Genomic DNA, 18,032 nt, shown 5'->3' on the forward strand with positions numbered 1-18,032 from the left:
TGAGACCACACACCGCTGCAGCCTTTCCCGGGTTTGTAAACAGTGTAATCCACGTTGTCTTAACATGTGCACTTTTAAGACTTCATTTAACGTATACCCAACACTGCACTTTTAAATGAGCTGGTTCTTCTCCCACATTTATGTAAACTGAATGTTTGGGGAACTAATTGTGCCTAACAGATCTAAATAAGTCTCTCACTGCCTGCCTTGACTCATAAATTACTTTACAGGTGCAGCTCAATAAATTAGAATATCAAAAAGTGGACTTATTTCAGTAATTCGATTCAAAAAGTGAAACTCATATATTATATAGATTCATTACACACAGACTGATATATTTCAAGTGTTTATTTCTTTTCATTTTGATGATTATAACTGACAGCTAATGAAAACCCCAAGTTCAGCATCTCAGAAAATGAGACTACAAAAAAAAAAAAACGGCCGTTTGTGAACGGAAATGCTCAGTCACTCCCGTGTACTCAAGGAGAGAAGTAATTCCCATTTGCACTGAAACACAGCTGTAAATACATATCATAGAATGTATACTCTAGTTGGCCGTTGGCTGCAGTCTTTGTGGTTCAAGTCAGTGTATCTTGTTGGTTCACACAGGCATAGCTAGTTTGTTTGGTGAGTCTATGGCTTGAGTGTCAGAGAACAAGCTGCTTTTTGTGGTCATAAGGCAAGGAACAAAATCATCATCATCATCATCATCATCATCATTGTTTATTCAGGGAGAATTGACTGAGCACAAGGCTCTTTTGCAGCAATGCCCTGATTGAGGCCACATAGTACAGAAGAACAATACATAAACAAACCATAACAAAACAAAACAGACAAAATAAATAAAACAAAAAACACATTAAACAACTCAGAAATTAAGTATATATAAAAAAATTGATTCTGGAGAGTAAATTAAAAAAAAATGCTGCAAATAAGCAAATCCATGAATAGCAACACATTAAGTTAAGAAATTAAGTATATATAAAAAATAAAAAAAACACTTGTTAGCCAATGAACACTTGTTAGCCATAGCAATAAGATAAGTTGTTTTATTAAATTAAATACGTTTTAATAACAATAAAATCAAGAGTAAAACATGGACAGGACAAGAACTAATCACTGAGTTTCACACTGTTGACCCTGTTTGGGGGACCGTGGCATCCAGTCATACTTCTTGGCTCCCCCTGTGGACGCAGACAGAAAAGTATTACATGCATACATGTATGGAATGTATTCACCATGAAGCGAGCGGTCTCTAACAGTCTATTGTGTTAGTGCCATTTGTTTCATTGTGTAAACCAGCTTTCACTTTTTGTTTCAGTTTTATTTTTAGTTCAAGCTGAATACACTTGTAAAAAAAAAAACAGCACTGTAATTGGCATGTTCAAATATTATTTAGCACAGCGGTTCTCAAACTCTGGTATATCAAGGACACCTAAACTGCCACAAATTAGACCAGGGAGGGATCCCTATTTGATAAGACTATTTTCCAGGCTCCCCCATCTGATGAGATTTTTGAGTTTAGATGTTTTATTACAAAAATTGTATGAAACCCATTACCAAATCAGTCATACATTCTGTTACTTATGGTTTGAATTATAGTCAAAACAAATTTGTTGGGACCCCCTGGCACATCAAGGAAAAGGATCCCTAGGCTATGGGTCTCTGGACCCTACTTTGAGAGTTTGTTGACCTATTCTTAGGTTTGTTTTTGGTTATTTAAAACATGTAAATGTATACATACATACTGTATATGCTGTGCAACGTCTATTTAGAGAATATTATATAAAAGAAAATTAATGTAAATAAACTCGTTTGTACTTTTTTTTCCTTGCCCAAAAAGAATCGATAAGAGAATCGATAAGGAATCGAATCGATAAGAAAGAATCGTTATGGAATCGGAATCGTTAAAATCTTATCAATTCTCATCCCTATGTGTGGATGTGTTGATGTTTTCTAATAATAAACATTGAGAAACACAAATTCAGTTAAATCATTTATTTTAATAACATAAAACCCCAGGAATAATGCCCGTTATTTCGTAAATCACAGTAATAACAGTAACAGTAAATCTTCGTCCGAAGACATTGCTAGTGAAAGAGGCTTTGTATTCTTCTTACTTTCAGCAGCATTTATCATCTTCTTACTTGCAGCAGCGCTAGTAGCAGAAGCCCCCCTCACACCTTTTCGTCATCTTGGCGGCATGATGTTCACTGTTCAGATCAACTGAATCCACTATGATTTTCCAGCGTTTTATACCCGTTTGACCATAAAACCCACACAAAAACGCTATTCTGTCATTATTCACACGTTAATCACACGCTCAACACGCTCGTCTAAGGTTGACTTATCGTTTGTCGCGCTCCAGTGACACGTCAGCACACGTTTGTCGCGCACCAGTGACACGTCACTTGGTCGCTGTTACACGCTCCTCATGCGTCATTCCCACGCTAGTCATGCGTCAGTCCTACGCTATTCTTTCGTTAGTCACACGCCTGATGTGTCCACCTCGCCCTAGAACGCTCGAAATTGAACGATTAGAAAGTTCAGAGAACGTTGACCAGAACGTTATGGTGTGACGGGGCCTTAACATTTGATATTCAGTATTATACACAGGGGCGGCTTGTCCATAAGGGCGATTGGGACGACGCACTGCCTAGGGAAAAAAAAAAAAAAAAACCTCCTGATGTATAAACGCAATATCCTTGTAAGTCGCGTAAATGACGACATGTAAATTTAAATGTAATAATTTTTTTTTCTGTCGGATTCTACCACTAGACCGTCTGATCTGCCTCTGTATGTCATTGTCGAATCAGGTAACAGTCGTTCAGTCAGCCTAAAGTCGTGCTTCAAATGGCCCCGCCCCTTCTGGGGCGATTTGGGGCAAAATGAAAATCGCCCCAGACCTCTCCCATTGACTCCCATGTTAAATCCATTTTTTTTTACAAAACAGAGCTCTCAATGCATTGTCGCTACACGATGGTAGTCCTTTGGGGGATCGTAGTCCCTCACATTGCGCATGCGTCATTTTGCGACACTGTCGACTGCTGTGGACAGCGAAGCCGCGCGCGCATGCGTCACAACGACAGATCCGTTTTCAATCATGGAGAAAAGCGACGAAAGCCAGTTTTTTGAAAACATGACCATTTATTTAAAAACAAAGAAGATGTCACAGTGGACAAAACAGATGAGGTGGAGGATCAAAAAGTCTCTCCCCAGTTTCGTTTCATATGTTGATGTAGAGCCTTATGCTGTTAGCCGTTTACAACATAATTAAATATAACATTAAATATACCCACATTATGCGTTAAGACAAGCCCCATATGTTGACGTTTAAACCGTTTACAACATTATTAAATATTACATTAAATAAACCTACATTATGCGTTATGCCGTAAACCGTTTGTGTCTGAGCATGCGCAATGTGAGAGACTACGATCCCCCAAAGGACTACCATCGTGTAGCGACATGCATTCTCTATGGCTTCCGGGAGGGCTCGCCCCTCCATGTCGTGTCATAAGTAATGGATGTAAAATCCTATACGAACGTCATACAGCTCGACGGAGGCATATTCTGTCAAGACGGCTGCCCTGTTCAGTTCGCTCTTTGACAGAAACTCCTTTTTAGTCGGCGTACTAATGAAGATAAATTGACAACAAAACAATTAGGACTTCCTAGACAGGTTTCTACAGCGGTCTGTATTTCATATACCACTGTCACTTTTCATATGTTTCCCAGTGTGTTTCACAGTTAGCTTCTTGCACTAATACTGAATAATTTTTTATGTGATGACTTTTTTTGCTTTTGTAAGCCAATACTTTCAAGATCAGTCAATAAATATTGTTGGTTTTGACTTATGTTACCCCTTCTTTATGATGTTACTGGACATATCATGTGTCCTGTTAAGCTATGTTACATCATACAACATTTGAGACATGTGGATAATGAAAAAGTGGGATAATTTAATGTGGAGCCACATCATGTTTGCTTATGAAGGCTCCTGGATGCAACTTTCTTCCATAGCTTTCCACCTGTAACTTGCTACTCTAGCTATGTAGCAAGAGGGGACATATTACTGTTGTGTGCTGCCAATAGTGGACAAAAAGGTATTGTTGTATGAGTTAATCAGCTAACTTAATGTACCTACTGAATGGGTCGCCTTAATCATTATCAAAAAAATTGCCCCCCCTGAGAATTTTTTCAGGAGCCGCCACTGATTATACACTATGCAAAGGCATAAATTGACTCTTGTTTTTTCCTACAGATATCGAGTATGTGCTGTTCTGTTCTTCCACAGGCTCCATAGTCTGCCTGCCTGCCTCCAAGGCTGTCTGACGTTGAGGTGCGTGCCATACTTGTCCCAAGCAGCCTTTAGTAGCATTTAGATTTTCACTTAATTTTGAGCATACAAATATCAAGTTTCAATTTAAATATACATATACATATATTTTGTTTTGATTTGTTTTTTGAAATATTAGTTTTGATTTTTGTAGAGGTGGCAGATGTGGAAGTGTAAGGAGTGTGACATATTTGTGACTGGTAGGCATTCAATTCAATTCAATTCAATTCAATTTTATTTATATAGCGCCATAACAATACAATTGTCTCTAGGCATGAGCTACTAAAGCATTTCAGACTCCAGTACAGAAATTATGGATGTAGCCAGCGTTACCCATGTGCTTACCTAAGCTGCCCATGCACTTTTAATGATGGCAAATGCAGTCCTGGTGTAAAGAAACCGAGAAAAGCTGAAGTCAACTACTGCGCCAACTATCCCTCAGGTGAAACGGTGGAAACACTAGAGAAGATGAGATTGGCCCTGCTGTCCGAGGTAAAGAAAAGAAACGATGAGGACAAGGTGAAAACAATGATGGACAAATAAGGAAAGAGGTGTTTCAAGATACACACCCATGGTTGCGGATTTCAAAATGACTCTTTCAAGTGAGTGAGGTAAGTTCATGTGTGATGAACATCCCCTGTAGCTTTTGGCAAAGTCTCTCTGCAGTGCAGTGCAGTGTTTTCTGTTTGTATTTCTCTCTTTCTGTTCACACTATGGTTGACGGGCTGAAGAAGTCACACACGTACTCTAATACACGAATGGTTGCACACACGGTCAACCAGTCTCACTCATGCATGCATACACACTCACATGCACACACATGGCTTTGTGAGGCTTTAGTCTACTTAGTCGATTGTGGCACATTAACAAGACATTTGCAGCACATTGAAATAAAAATGTATTGAAACTGGTGCTTTTGGCGCACATTTTTATGCATGACATCAAATTTAATTTACATTTAAAGGGAAATAATGAACCAAACTGATTTGTGTACTATTTTCTTTCTTTGATTTATATTCATGAAGGTGAATGCAGAGTTCAGGTGTATAACAACAATCCATTTGCAGTCAAAGTTCTTCACAAGGCTGGATTTGCTCTCAGATTACCTCATGGATGTGTCCACCTCACCCTAGAACGCTCGAAAATTGAACGATTAAAACGTTCAGAGAAAGTTGACCAGAACGTTGTGGTGTGACGGGGCCTTTAGATTTACTCTACAGCACAACACACATGAAGTATTGAAATGAAAGACTAGGATTACCAGAAGTAAACCAACAACATATTTATTAAGCATGATCAAACATTGGACTGATATTAAATTGTCTGTTTGTTCATGCATACCAACAGGATTATGAAGTACGTCGCCTCTTACCACCATGCCAGCTTTGTAGGGCATAAATAAAGATGCTTTCAGGAATTATTTGGGAAAAAAGCAAGAAAAGTTGCAGCAAGCAAAATATGATCTAGAAAATTCAGTGTATCATCTATAGTGTGTGTGTTCTCTAAACAAGACCATGCTAGATTTTAAATGGTCTAGCACTGTCTTTGCTTCCTCCTCCGAGCTGATCGCCATACTGATCTTTAACCAAGTAGTGACACAGTAGGGCCGACTCTCAAGGGGGAAAAAATTAAGTCAGTAAGCGTTGTTAACTCATTCCTCCGTCAGCAGATGTTAATCTTATGACTTAATATAATAATACTGTGCAGCTGTTCGGAGTTACTGCTGGTGTGAATGGATGAGTGGTAGAATCAATGGTACATGTAAATCAGTGAAGTTTACATTATAAAAATAATAGAGGTGAGATTTGATATTGTGGTCTTGTTGAGTGTATCCATTTCTAACAATGCACCGTGCTTAAATGGCATGAGGGCAGCATTAAGTGCTGGTGTGTTATGGGTAGGTTGTGTTTTTATACTAGGGTGTAACAGTTATGTTTTTAAGGGTTTAACAACTTAATCGAAAGGTGAAATATGACACTATACTCATCTTTAATGGCATGATGGGTTATGACTTGTCATTATTTATATTCTGAGGTTAAACAGCAATTTATGGGATGGGCACAGAATTGCTGCTCATACCGCTGGCACTCAAGGATGTCTGTGAGCGAGTGTACAGTCTGTGTTCGTGTGTTTGTGTGTTAATGTGTCTCTGGCACTCCCTGATGTCTGTGAGAGAGTGTACAGTCTGCGTTTGTGTGTTTATGTGTTTGTGTGTTAATGTGTCTCTGGCACCCCATGATGTCTGTGAGAGAGTGTACAGTCCGCGTTTGTGTGTTTGTGTGTTAATGTCTCTCTGGCACTCCATGATGTCTGTGAGAGAGTGTACAGTCCGCGTTTGTGTGTTTGTGTGTTTGTGTGTTAATGTGTCTCTGGCACCCCATGATGTCTGTGAGAGAGTGTACAGTCTGTGTTTGTGTGTTAATGTGTTTGTGTGTTTGTGTGTTTGTGTGTTAATGTCTCTCTGGTGCTCAGTGGAAGAGCCTCACCAGGGTAAACCAAAGGGGTGGAGCTGCTCTCCTGCTGAAGCTACATGGCCTAAATAGCTGACTGGATGTGCCTATTTGCTTTCTTGTGCAAATCCCATGGAATGTAGATTGACATGAAGACCACAACAGGGTCAGAGATGTACACTGAACATAGTGCAACGTCACATTATAGAGCTAGTTTCCAGAGCGTTCACTCAGTCTTTATTGCTTTCACAGCCTTCCTCTCCGAGGCTTCTGCCGGGGCTGGCGCCATGATTCTCTTACCACAGCCCTGTGGCCATGGTTACGGTGTGCCCATGAGCAGGTAGAAGGTGAGGGCGACGATGAGGAGGAGACACAAGGGAGAATTGAAGGTCTGGTAGGCTGTGGAGGGCATAAAGACGTCTACATATTTGTAAATGCTGATCATGTGATCGGACACGGGTGGAGAGTCGATGTCATGTCTGGTGATGGAGCCTGTAACGGGAGTCAAAGACGGGGGTCAAACTTACAGAGAAGCACTGACACTCACCTGAATGGGCATCCACTTTTACAACAGCCACCTACTCACCCTGTATGGCAGGTCCCCAGGCAAACAGGTAGTACCAGCTGAGGTGCAAGTCAACCAGCGTTTCCTCACGGGGTACATAAAGCGGCCGTTTGAAGCGGCACGTCACGCGTCCATTGTCAAATACGCCCTCCTCGTCTCGCGCCGGGTTGCGCTTGATCTCTTTAGCCCACTGGCCCACGTTGTAGAAGTGGTGGATGCGAACACGGCCATTGTCATCATGAACACAACCCATCACATCGTCACCTCCCTGACAAAGAGCCAAGAGCCTTTTACAAAACTATGTTGAAGACAGTTGAAATGACCTATTAGTTTCAGGTTACTTTTATGTTTCTAAAGGCACTCAAAAAGAGTTATTTTAATGTTAAACATAAAGGCGACAGTTGGTGGCAGGAAAAACTACAGAGAGAAAAGGGGGGGTTTGAAAGAAGGGAGAGGGAGCAGAGGGCTGTCTTTCACGGGGAAATTTTTTTTGTCAAGCTTTGTTTATTCATTCCTCTGTGTTCAAGTCTAGCCTGACAAAAACACACAGTGTACATTACTGAGTGTTGTGTAGCATGCTTGTAATCTGTGCGGCAGTCACTTTAGAGGCAAACATGCCACCTTACCATATACGTCATTTCTCTCTAAACCTCATTTCCCTTCCCTTCCCTTCTTACCATTTTCTTATCAGATGAGAATCCAACAGCAACCCATCCATCTGTGTCGGCACTCAGCTCAAACTCAACATCCGTGCCAATACGCCTGTAGCTCAGGAAGTAGTCACAGGTTTCTGCATCGCAGCCTGGCTTCCCATATCTACACACAAATATACACACCCCATAGTTAGACCTGTAGCACAAAGGAATTATATACACACCCCATAGTTAGACCTGTAGCACAAAGGAATTATATACACACCCCATAGTTAGACCTGTAGCACAAAGGAATTATATACACACCCCATAGTTAGACCTGTAGTACAAAGGAATCATATACACACCCCATAGTTAGACCTGTAGCACAAAGGAATTATATACACACCCCATAGTTAGACCTGTAGCACAAAGGAATTATATACACACCCCATAGTTAGACCTGTAGCACAAAGGAATTATACACACACCCCATAGTTAGACCTGTAGCACAAAGGAATTATATACACACCCCATAGTTAGACCTGTAGCACAAAGGAATTATATACACACCCCATAGTTAGACCTGTAGCACAAAGGAATTATATACACACCCCATAGTTAGACCTGTAGCACAAAGGAATTATATACACACCCCATAGTTAGACCTGTAGCACAAAGGAATTAGTTTCTCTTAAAAGTATTAACAGTGACAATCCCCTAATACAAAATAAGAAATGTGACAGAAGCTATAATAGGAAGTGTTATATACTATAGCTATAAGCTATAAATATAGTGTTATATACTATAGCTATAAGATATAAATATAGTGTTATATACTATAGCTATAAGATATAAATATAGTGTTATATACTATAGCTATAAGATATAAATATAGTGTTATATACTATAGCTATAAGCTATAAATATAGTGTTAGATACTATAGCTATAAGATATAAATATAGTGTTATATACTATAGCTATAAGATATAAATATAGTGTTATATACTATAGCTATAAGCTATAAATATAGTGTTATATACTATAGCTATAAGATATAAATATAGTGTTAGATACTATAGCTATAAGATATAAATATAGTGTTATATACTATAGCTATAAGATATAAATATAGTGTTATATACTATAGCTATAAGATATAAATATAGTGTTAGATACTATAGCTATAAGATATAAATATAGTGTTAGATACTATAGCTATAAGATATAAATATAGTGTTAGATACTATAGCTATAAGATATAAATATAGTGTTATATACTATAGCTATAAGATATAAATATAGTGTTATATACTATAGCTATAAGCTATAAATATAGTGTTATATACTATAGCTATAAGATATAAATATAGTGTTATATACTATAGCTATAAGATATAAATATAGTGTTATATACTATAGCTATAAGATATAAATATAGTGTTATATACTATAGCTATAAGCTATAAATATAGTGTTATATACTATAGCTATAAGATATAAATATAGTGTTATATACTATAGCTATAAGATATAAATATAGTGTTAGATACTATAGCTATAAGCTATAAATATAGTGTTTAGATACTATAGCTATAAGATCATCAGGGTCCAAGCAGTAAGTTCGAAGCGCCTGAGAGGAAAGCGTAACAAAGGAGGGAGAGTCTGCACCAATGTTCCTGCATGCATTAGTGATATTTCAGTTTGGATGAGGGATCGACACTTTCAGATCAATCTTTCAAAAACTGAGCTCCTGGTATTCACAGCCAGCTATTTTTTTGATAATGATTAAGGCGACCCATTCAGTATACATTAAGCAAGACAATTGTATCAATTGAAAAACAGAAAAAAAAAATCTCTCCTTTTCCCGCAGTGCGTCGCCAATGGACAAACCGCCCCTGTTCAGCGCTATCTCCCCTCTCAACTACTTCGGCCTTCTGATGAGCATCTGTTGTCTTTGCCTTCTCTCAGCAGCTAGCAGTCAAGACTCTTTTCATTCGTGGTACCTCGTGGTGGAATGACCTACCTAGTGCTTACCATTCCAGTGACAGCCTTGATACATTTAAAACAACTTTTTTTCAACACCATGGGTCTAATGAGTTCAAATAACCTAGAACTAAGAGCACTATGACACTCTATGGGTGGGGCTGGTGAAGGATATCCTCATGGCTGTGATTACCTGCAGCACTGGGCATGTGGACCAATCACAGCTGTGATTACCTGCAGCACTGGGCATGTGGACCAATCACAGCTCTGATTACCTGCAGCACTGGGCATGTGGACCAATCACAGCTGTGATTACCTGCAGCACTGGGCATGTGGACCAATCACAGCTGGCATTGCTTCATTAACACATCTTGATGGATCCACATGCAATGGGCCAAGTAGCCTAACTTAGACAATAGCCCACCATTATGCTTGACAACAAGCCACCTATGTGGTGCGAGCCAACTTGCTGTGCCAGTACCCTCTACACCCTTAGTATGGCCGGGATTGAAGAGTGTTCAATTGTGCATGTGAGCTCAGACACAGAAACGACAGCTTTGCCCAAACCCAAATGGGCAGAAACCCACTGGTCCAGACAAAGAGCGCAGAAATGAGCATTAGTACCTGCTGCCTCTGTAAATGGCAACTTTTGAAAACTAACCATAACATGGTACAGAGAGAAAGGTGGCAGTGTGCATAGTAAACTAACCATAACATGGTACAGAGAGAAAGGTAGCAGTGTGCATAGTAAACTAACATTAACATGGTACAGAGAGAAAGGTAGCAGTGTGCATAGTAAACTAACATTAACATGGTACAGAGAGAAAGGTAGCAGTGTGCATAGTAAACTAACATTAACATGGTACAGAGAGAAAGGTAGCAGTGTGCATAGTGCTGGAAGTAAACAACAAGGACGGTACACAACTCGACTGCTTTTCTTTTTTAATGCACCCTGGAGTTTTCCACTGTGAACATTTCTATGATGCCTCAAAGGGTGCAATTTGAACAATGTTCTTTAGATGCAAATGAGTAAATATTCTCTCTCTCTCTTTTTCTTTCTGTCTGTGTATGTGTATGTGTGTGTGACTGCATGAGTTCAGTTCAAACATTAAAAATGTAGTATTTTCTGGCTTCTGCTTGATCTGCCTTGTTAGTGACACATGAGCAGATACCTCCATCCAGCTTAGTGCCTAACCTAACTGCCACTTGAAAACACATCTTGGGAGGACACAAACTCACCTCACACAGCCCTTAGTTACTCCACAGTCAATCACTTTGATCCGCGCAAAAGGGTCGACAGGAGGAGCTGTGGGAAAAGGGTAACCTGGAATCAAGAACACAGACATGAAATTACAACCCCAAGATATGGTGTAATGTATTCTCTTGTTTATTCTAACTGTATTGTAATACAAATTGGTAGAATCAAAAAATGCATGGGCATTCTTCCCAAACCATTAAGGGGTAAAAGAAAACTAAGGAGGGAACAAATTACTGTTTGCTGTACAATGTTCTACACTAATCAGTTTGAATGTAGCCCTTAATTACTCCACTGTCTTTCACTGCATCCACACTGATTTGATGTCTCATTAAAACCTGACCCAGTGAGTAGCTGTGAGTCGCAAATCCTGCTGGCATACTCTGTGAACATTAAAGATCGAAAACGAAACAAGACAACCGAGGCGGCAGGAAAATAAGGGGCATTGGAATAGTTCGCCAGCGGGGTGCTGACCATGGTGCTGATGGCGCTCGCAGCAGTAGGCGCACAGATATATACAACACACACGATTTCCCCTAGCTACATCAGAAATGCCCAATTTCGATAATTACACGGTCGTTCTTTCAACAGTGGTTAAAGTAAATAGCACGGTAGGCTATAATAATAACATGGCCTAGTATCCTGACATTCTACATTCAGCGTAAAATTCCTCGCCATTAACCCCTCACGTTATCTGACATCTTCGTTTGATGCGCCAGGTATAACTCGCTAATCAGAAAGTTTTACCATCATCAGAGAGATATCTGGACTCCAGGAATTCGGAGGCGAACGTGCTATACGAGTCCTTATGGTGCTCTTTATGGCCAGGCTCTCCGTGCTCCCCATGGCCGCCCCTGAGAGCGCTGTCATCGGTAGGGCTGGAGGAGACTTCAATCCAGAGCTCCGGGCCCAGGAGCAGCAACAGCGGTAAAGGAAACGAGGACATAGTTGGATGCATTCTGGAGCAATAGCTGGAAAAACGATATAATTCACATTAATATCCTAATTCCTGGGTTTAAGCCGTCATTTTGTTGTTGCGCCGCAAGTATTTATGTTTCGGCTGTACGGCCTCCGCTCGACTCCCGTTAGCGTCGCATCGCAAAGCTTGAACAGCTTTGATCTGAATCTGAGAAGGCTAATAACGCGGGAATTAGCTCTGATATTCCGTACGACGTCTGTGAGAGAGGCCGGAGGAGAATAAACCATCAAGTAGAGGGATTAGCAACGGATCTACTAGAACAGCTGGCAGAGTCACTATGGGTCGTCAACGTCTGTGAGGGAGATTGCTTTGATTTGTAAGCGTAATCTAAAATGCCTTAATAAATTGTTACTTAGTATTTTTAGTTTAATTGGTTTAATTTAGTGGTTTATTTTCTTTCGCTCATGGTTTCGTCCGCCCCCTCCCCCCTTAATATCAATCAATAGAATTTCTATCGTGGTCCAATAGGAACGTGTGACGTGCCCTTGCTGGAACGAATGTGTTTTCATTCATGCTGGGTTTGTTTGACTGTGATATGATAGACCCACAACTATTCCAATGTTTTGATATGTTGACAACCACGAGTTAGCGAAAATAATCAGACAGACCAACAAAATATACAAAAATAATAATTCACGCAATTATTGGTCACGTTAATACATAGACTAATAGGAACCCTGAACTCACCCGTGTGGAGTAGGCTACATTGAGAGTACATGGAGCATTGGCTTACAGTAGGCCTAAAGAAGGCTACTGCCTGGCCAGAACAGACCTTTTTTTCTGTCTTTTAAAAAAAAAAGGTGCAGACAACATGTTTATCTCCCCTTCTCAATGTCATCATCTAAACATATCTTTCAGGCTTCTTAAATTAGTCTGGAATAGAGACGTATTCTTCTTAAATGAGTCTTGAATAGAGATGTATTCATAAACATATCTTTCGGACTTCTTCTTAAATGAGTCTTGAACAGAGATGTATTCCCTTCTGAGTGGAGACTTGTGTGACCGCACAGCCACTCTTTGTTTTCTATTTAGAGGGGGGGGGTGCGATTTCAAACCTAGTGCCCAGCAAGAGTTTAGCATGTCAAGGATCTACTGAACGTAGTGGTTGGAGATACACCAAAGGATATTTGTTTCGATTCTGTGTTAAAAAACCAAGATGCTCAACTCACCACTGTGTTGTGAAATCCTCTCTAACAGTACCAGAGTTGACCATGAGATGGCGCTGCTGGACTAAACATACATAATGGACAAAGAAACAGAGGTATACATAAGTTGATAGATACTACCATCGGCAGATGGCACTATTGTTTCTTGGTTCAGAGGTGTGTGTTTTTGACGATACATGTGAGGGTGCACAGAATGTGTATGTGTGCAAGTCTGACTTTATGATGTAGCACGTTTATGTGTACGTATATGTTTGTGTATATGTGAGTGAGTGTTTGTGGGTGTGCATTTGTGTGCATTTGTGTGAGTTTGGTACTCCTTAAAGACAGACATGACCTTTCACCCTTAATCAGAAAACCCTTCCCCCATCACACACACACACACACACACAGAGACATATACTTGACCCCGTCTCCACCCAATCGATTGGTCCTACTCGAAGCAGTCTTGGCCAATTAGACAGCATTTATCTGGGCTATTATATTCCACTCAGAACTGTCTAATAACCTTAATCAATTACCATCACAACAGGAACACACACACAGAGAGAGACATGCACCCTCACACACACACACCCTCACACACACACACACACACACACACATGCAGAATAATACACATGCACACATGGACACCCTGCCACCTCCACCATGTCTAATAGCTTTAACCAATTACCACAGCTGTGCTGGAGGTGACAGAACCATGAGATCCCCTCACCCTGTAATGAAGAACCCACGGCATACCTGCCTTATCTTAATAACCTCTCCCACACACACACCCCCACACACACCCACACACACACACACACAAATCCATTAAATGTCAGTGTATCTCTCCTGGGTGTGGGTGACTGACACAGAGACAATGGCTGCAGGTCCTATTCACAACTTGAAGAAATGTGTGTATGTGTAGGGCAGTCTGTGTGTAAAAACGTCTTTATTTCATCGGGTTGCTTTAGTGAAAAATGACTAACCTGGTAAGCTGTTCTTCTGTTACCCAGCTCCTCTGTTGAGCTGGCCACGGTTATTATGGAAGCATTTGCATTTGTTTCAACTACTCAATGACTCACCCTGTCATGTTGATCTTATATGTGTTATGTGTTAGAATAAGGTATGCACAAGCATGGAGAACTACATTAAAAACAGCACACACATTCACACACACACACACACACACACACACACACACCCCACACTTTATCTTGTCAAGAGACCTTAGACTTTGGGTAGAGAGTAAGCGCAGCTGGCATGTCCATCTTCCTGACTTCGACAGACACGCACGCTGGCACACACACACACACACACACACACACACACACACACTCTCAAGAAGAGATCGATATATGTCTGTGTGGCTGGCTCTGAGCAGGGCTGTCTACTGGGGTCTAATCTCCCAGAGTCCCTGTTTTCCCTGGGAGCCCATTATGACCGCACGCGCGCTGTTAGCACATTAATCTGCTCATAGTGTGTCACACCAACTCCCTTCCCCCCTTTTCCCCATGGGACAAGCCTATTGTGATCCATAGGGGTATGTGTTTGTGAGTGTGTTTGTGTGTGTGCCTTACATTTGAAAGAAACACTTATCTCCTTATCATTTCTCTCTGAGGCTCCATTCAGAAGTCAGGTCACAGGCACTCTCAGCTGTTTGATTACACGCTGATTGCTGTCTGATCCACACACATTTAGAGTTCTATCTCTGTCTCTGTCTCTCTCTCTCTCTCTCTCTCTGTCTCTGTCTCTCTCTCTCTCTCTCTCTCTCTCTCTGTCTCTGTCTCTCTCTCTCTCTCGCTCTCTCTCTCTCTCCATTTCTCTCTGTCTGTTTTGGGAACAGAGTTGCCACCAGAGACTACTGTAGTGTGAACTCGGAGGAATCATTTCATAATATGTAGAAGCAGGGAGTGAAGAAGAAAGGCCGTTGTACTTTGCTGGTACTTGCTCAAGTAAATCTTTCTTCAATACTCAACCTTAGCTCACACAAAACAATTCGGATTTATGTGCCTGTATTGTACTCAATATGAATTATTTCTTCAACATAGACTGTTTTTATTCTTTTATTATTCTCTCTCTTTCTCTCCCCCTTCTGTGTTTGATTGTATTAAGTGTATAATGTTTGGGGTACTTCTGCAACACTACTTTGTCCCAGTCATCACATTGTATGTATGCATGTATGTACCGCAGATCATAGAACTAATTGTAAGTCGTTTTTAATTATGACTTTGTCACTTTTCTGACAGACTGCAGAACATTATATGAAAGTAGAATATTCTCTACTTTCATAAGTGTGGCTATATGTGGACATTAATTGCACATTAATGAGAAGAGCCAAGAGCTGAAGATTTATTAGTGAGCAAACACACATTCTCTAAAAATAGCAGGTATAGTATTGCATGTATGAGCATTTGTTGGATGCATAAATATAGTGTGTGTGTGTGTGTGTGTGTGTGTGTGTGTGTGTATAGATTATTTTTGGTTGTGAAGTGTACAAATTAAAAATCATTTAATAGTACTTCATAACCTTTTTACACCCACATCATAAAGAAACAACTAACAACTACCTCAAAATCATATTTTTAAAAGTAATTTTCACACACCCACACCCTTTCAACTCAATGAGTTTTAGATTTACTTTTGGTCTTTAGTCATTAGTTAGAATGACACACATATCGTGGTTACTAAGCTTGAGTACTTGCTGTAGGACCCATGCCACTGTAGTAGTGGTACTGAGCGAGCCTAAAGGCTTTGTTGGAGCATTTGAAACCATTCTGGAATGCATGAGCTAACAGAAAACGGTGTAGTAGATCTGTGAGTATCTTTGCCATACTATGAGCTCGATCTTGGTTATAAATCATGCTACATGTGTAAAAGATTGAACCACTGTACAATGCATCAGTCTACTGACAGGAATTAGCTCCAATGAGCACACATACAGCGCACACACACACACACACACACAAACTCGTGCTCACTCTCTCAAAATGACCTAGTATTATCACACACATTATAGTTACTGATATAGACATTACCCTCATTCAGAGTTTATGGCTACACACTTCGTTTACACTCTCTTACACACACATATACACACAAGGCTACAATCATCACTTAGTATACACTCTCTCACACACACAAATATACACACAAGGCTATAATCATCACTTATAACTTTCCTAACCAGACCATCTATACTAAAGATAGATGACACTGTGCAGCATACACACACATACAGCTTCACAGTGGTGTGATGGATGCACTAACACGTGTGTGTGTGTGTGCGTGTGCGTGTGCGTGTGCGTGTGCGTGTGCGTGTGCGTGTGCGTGTGCGTGTGTGTGTGTGACTATGAATTGCATATATATAGGGGATAATCTGTAGTAAAAGAGATGTTGCTGCAGATTCCACTTTAATTGGTCCCTATAAAGTCGTAGAGGATATACAGCTAGCAATGATTCAACTGATAGACACACACACACACACACACGCACAGTCCCATGAAAACGGTTAGAATAGAAGTGTGACTACACAATGGTCCTTAAGGAAATATGAGAATAAAGCCTGGCAGAACACATGAATGAATGAAATGGACGTGATGAGTGAGTGATTGATGACCGCAAAAGGAGGGGAGGACAGATACAGCAGCACAGGCAGGAGAGAAGGAGAGGAGCTGAATGACTCCAACGGCTAGGGGGACAGAAGGAGGTGAAGAGAGGAGGAGGAGAAGAGAGGAGGAGGAGAAGAGAGGATACAGGATTATAACTGAGTGAGGAGAGGAGGAGGAGAAGAGAGGAGGAGGTGAAGAGAGTATACAGGACTATAACTGAGTGAGGAGAAGAGAGGAGGAGGAGAAGAGAGGAGGAGGTGAAGAGAGGAGGAGGAGAAGAGAGGATACAGGACTATAACTGAGTGTGGAGAAGAGAGGAGGTGAAGAGAGGAGGAGGTGAAGAGAGGATACAGGACTATAACTGAGTGAGGAGAAGAGAGGAGGAGGTGAAGAGAGGAGGAGGTGAAGAGAGGATACAGGACTATAACTGAGTGTGGAGAAGAGAGGAGGAGGTGAAGAGAGGAGGAGGAGAAGAGAGGAGGAGGAGAAGAGAGTATACAGGACTATAACTGAGTGAGGAGAAGAGTGGATAACATAGGAAGGGCAGTCTATGGGAGTTACTTTAACAGATTATCACTTCCAAATCGAATCACTAGGTGGCACTGTAGTCAGCAGTGTAACCTACGCTTATACATACATACAAGCATACTGCAGATGTGCACTGCCCCTCTCTCTCACACACACACACATACACACACACAATGACAGGCCCCTAAGCTGTGATTATCTGAGCGGGCAGGTGAGGGACCCCTCTTGGGCGTCCAGGCCCCTGCCTGCCAATAATTAGCCCAGTTAATTACAACCATACTGCAGGTTAAGCCACTGAAATCACCCTAGAGAAACACCCATCTCCACACACATAGCAATAGGTACATGTGCAGAAAGGCTTTACACACACATCATTTTAAGCACATACACCCACCCACACAGAGGTATACATACACAGCACATGTCACACACATGTCACACAGTCATATGCATACATTCACAAAATATACCAGTGCAGTTATATATACACACACAGACACCCACACATGGTTCCACCTGCCACACACACACAGGTGGA

General features: G+C 40.8%; 1 protein-coding gene across 2 annotated transcripts; it reads right to left on the reverse strand.

Moving 5' to 3' along the window:
• Positions 1 to 7,000: 7,000 nt before the first annotated feature.
• LOC105893956 (DOMON domain-containing protein FRRS1L) lies at positions 7,001 to 12,510 on the reverse strand. Of its 2 annotated transcripts, none has more exons than XM_031577005.2 (5): positions 11,976 to 12,510; positions 11,213 to 11,279; positions 8,032 to 8,170; positions 7,376 to 7,622; positions 7,001 to 7,281 (listed from the first exon to the last, which is right to left on the reverse strand). In XM_031577005.2, the coding sequence occupies exons 1-5, from the start codon at positions 12,184 to 12,186 to the stop codon at positions 7,109 to 7,111; spliced, it is 837 nt and encodes a 278-aa protein (XP_031432865.1). In that variant the 5' UTR covers positions 12,187 to 12,510; the 3' UTR covers positions 7,001 to 7,108. The 2 variants fall into 2 exon arrangements, with proteins under 2 accessions (XP_031432865.1, XP_012675882.2); XM_012820428.3 differs by having other exon boundaries at positions 11,213 to 11,297; positions 11,976 to 12,505.
• Between the last annotated feature and the right edge of the window lie 5,522 nt (positions 12,511 to 18,032).

This window comes from Clupea harengus, chromosome 11, assembly GCF_900700415.2.
Source record: "Clupea harengus chromosome 11, Ch_v2.0.2, whole genome shotgun sequence".
NCBI classification, from domain to species: Eukaryota; Metazoa; Chordata; class Actinopteri; order Clupeiformes; family Clupeidae; genus Clupea; species Clupea harengus.

Excerpts from the sequence above, each read along its gene's own strand:
- LOC105893956 (XM_012820428.3), bottom strand. The coding sequence starts at position 12,186 with ATGCATCCAACTATGTCCTCGTTTCCTTTACCGCTGTTGCTGCTCCTG. Across the intron at positions 11,298-11,975 it reads CAGATATCTCTCTGATGATG|GTTACCCTTTTCCCACAGCT; the intron begins GTAAAACTTTCT and ends TCTTGATTCCAG. Across the intron at positions 7,282-7,375 it reads CTGGGGACCTGCCATACAGG|GCTCCATCACCAGACATGAC; the intron begins GTGAGTAGGTGG and ends CTCCCGTTACAG.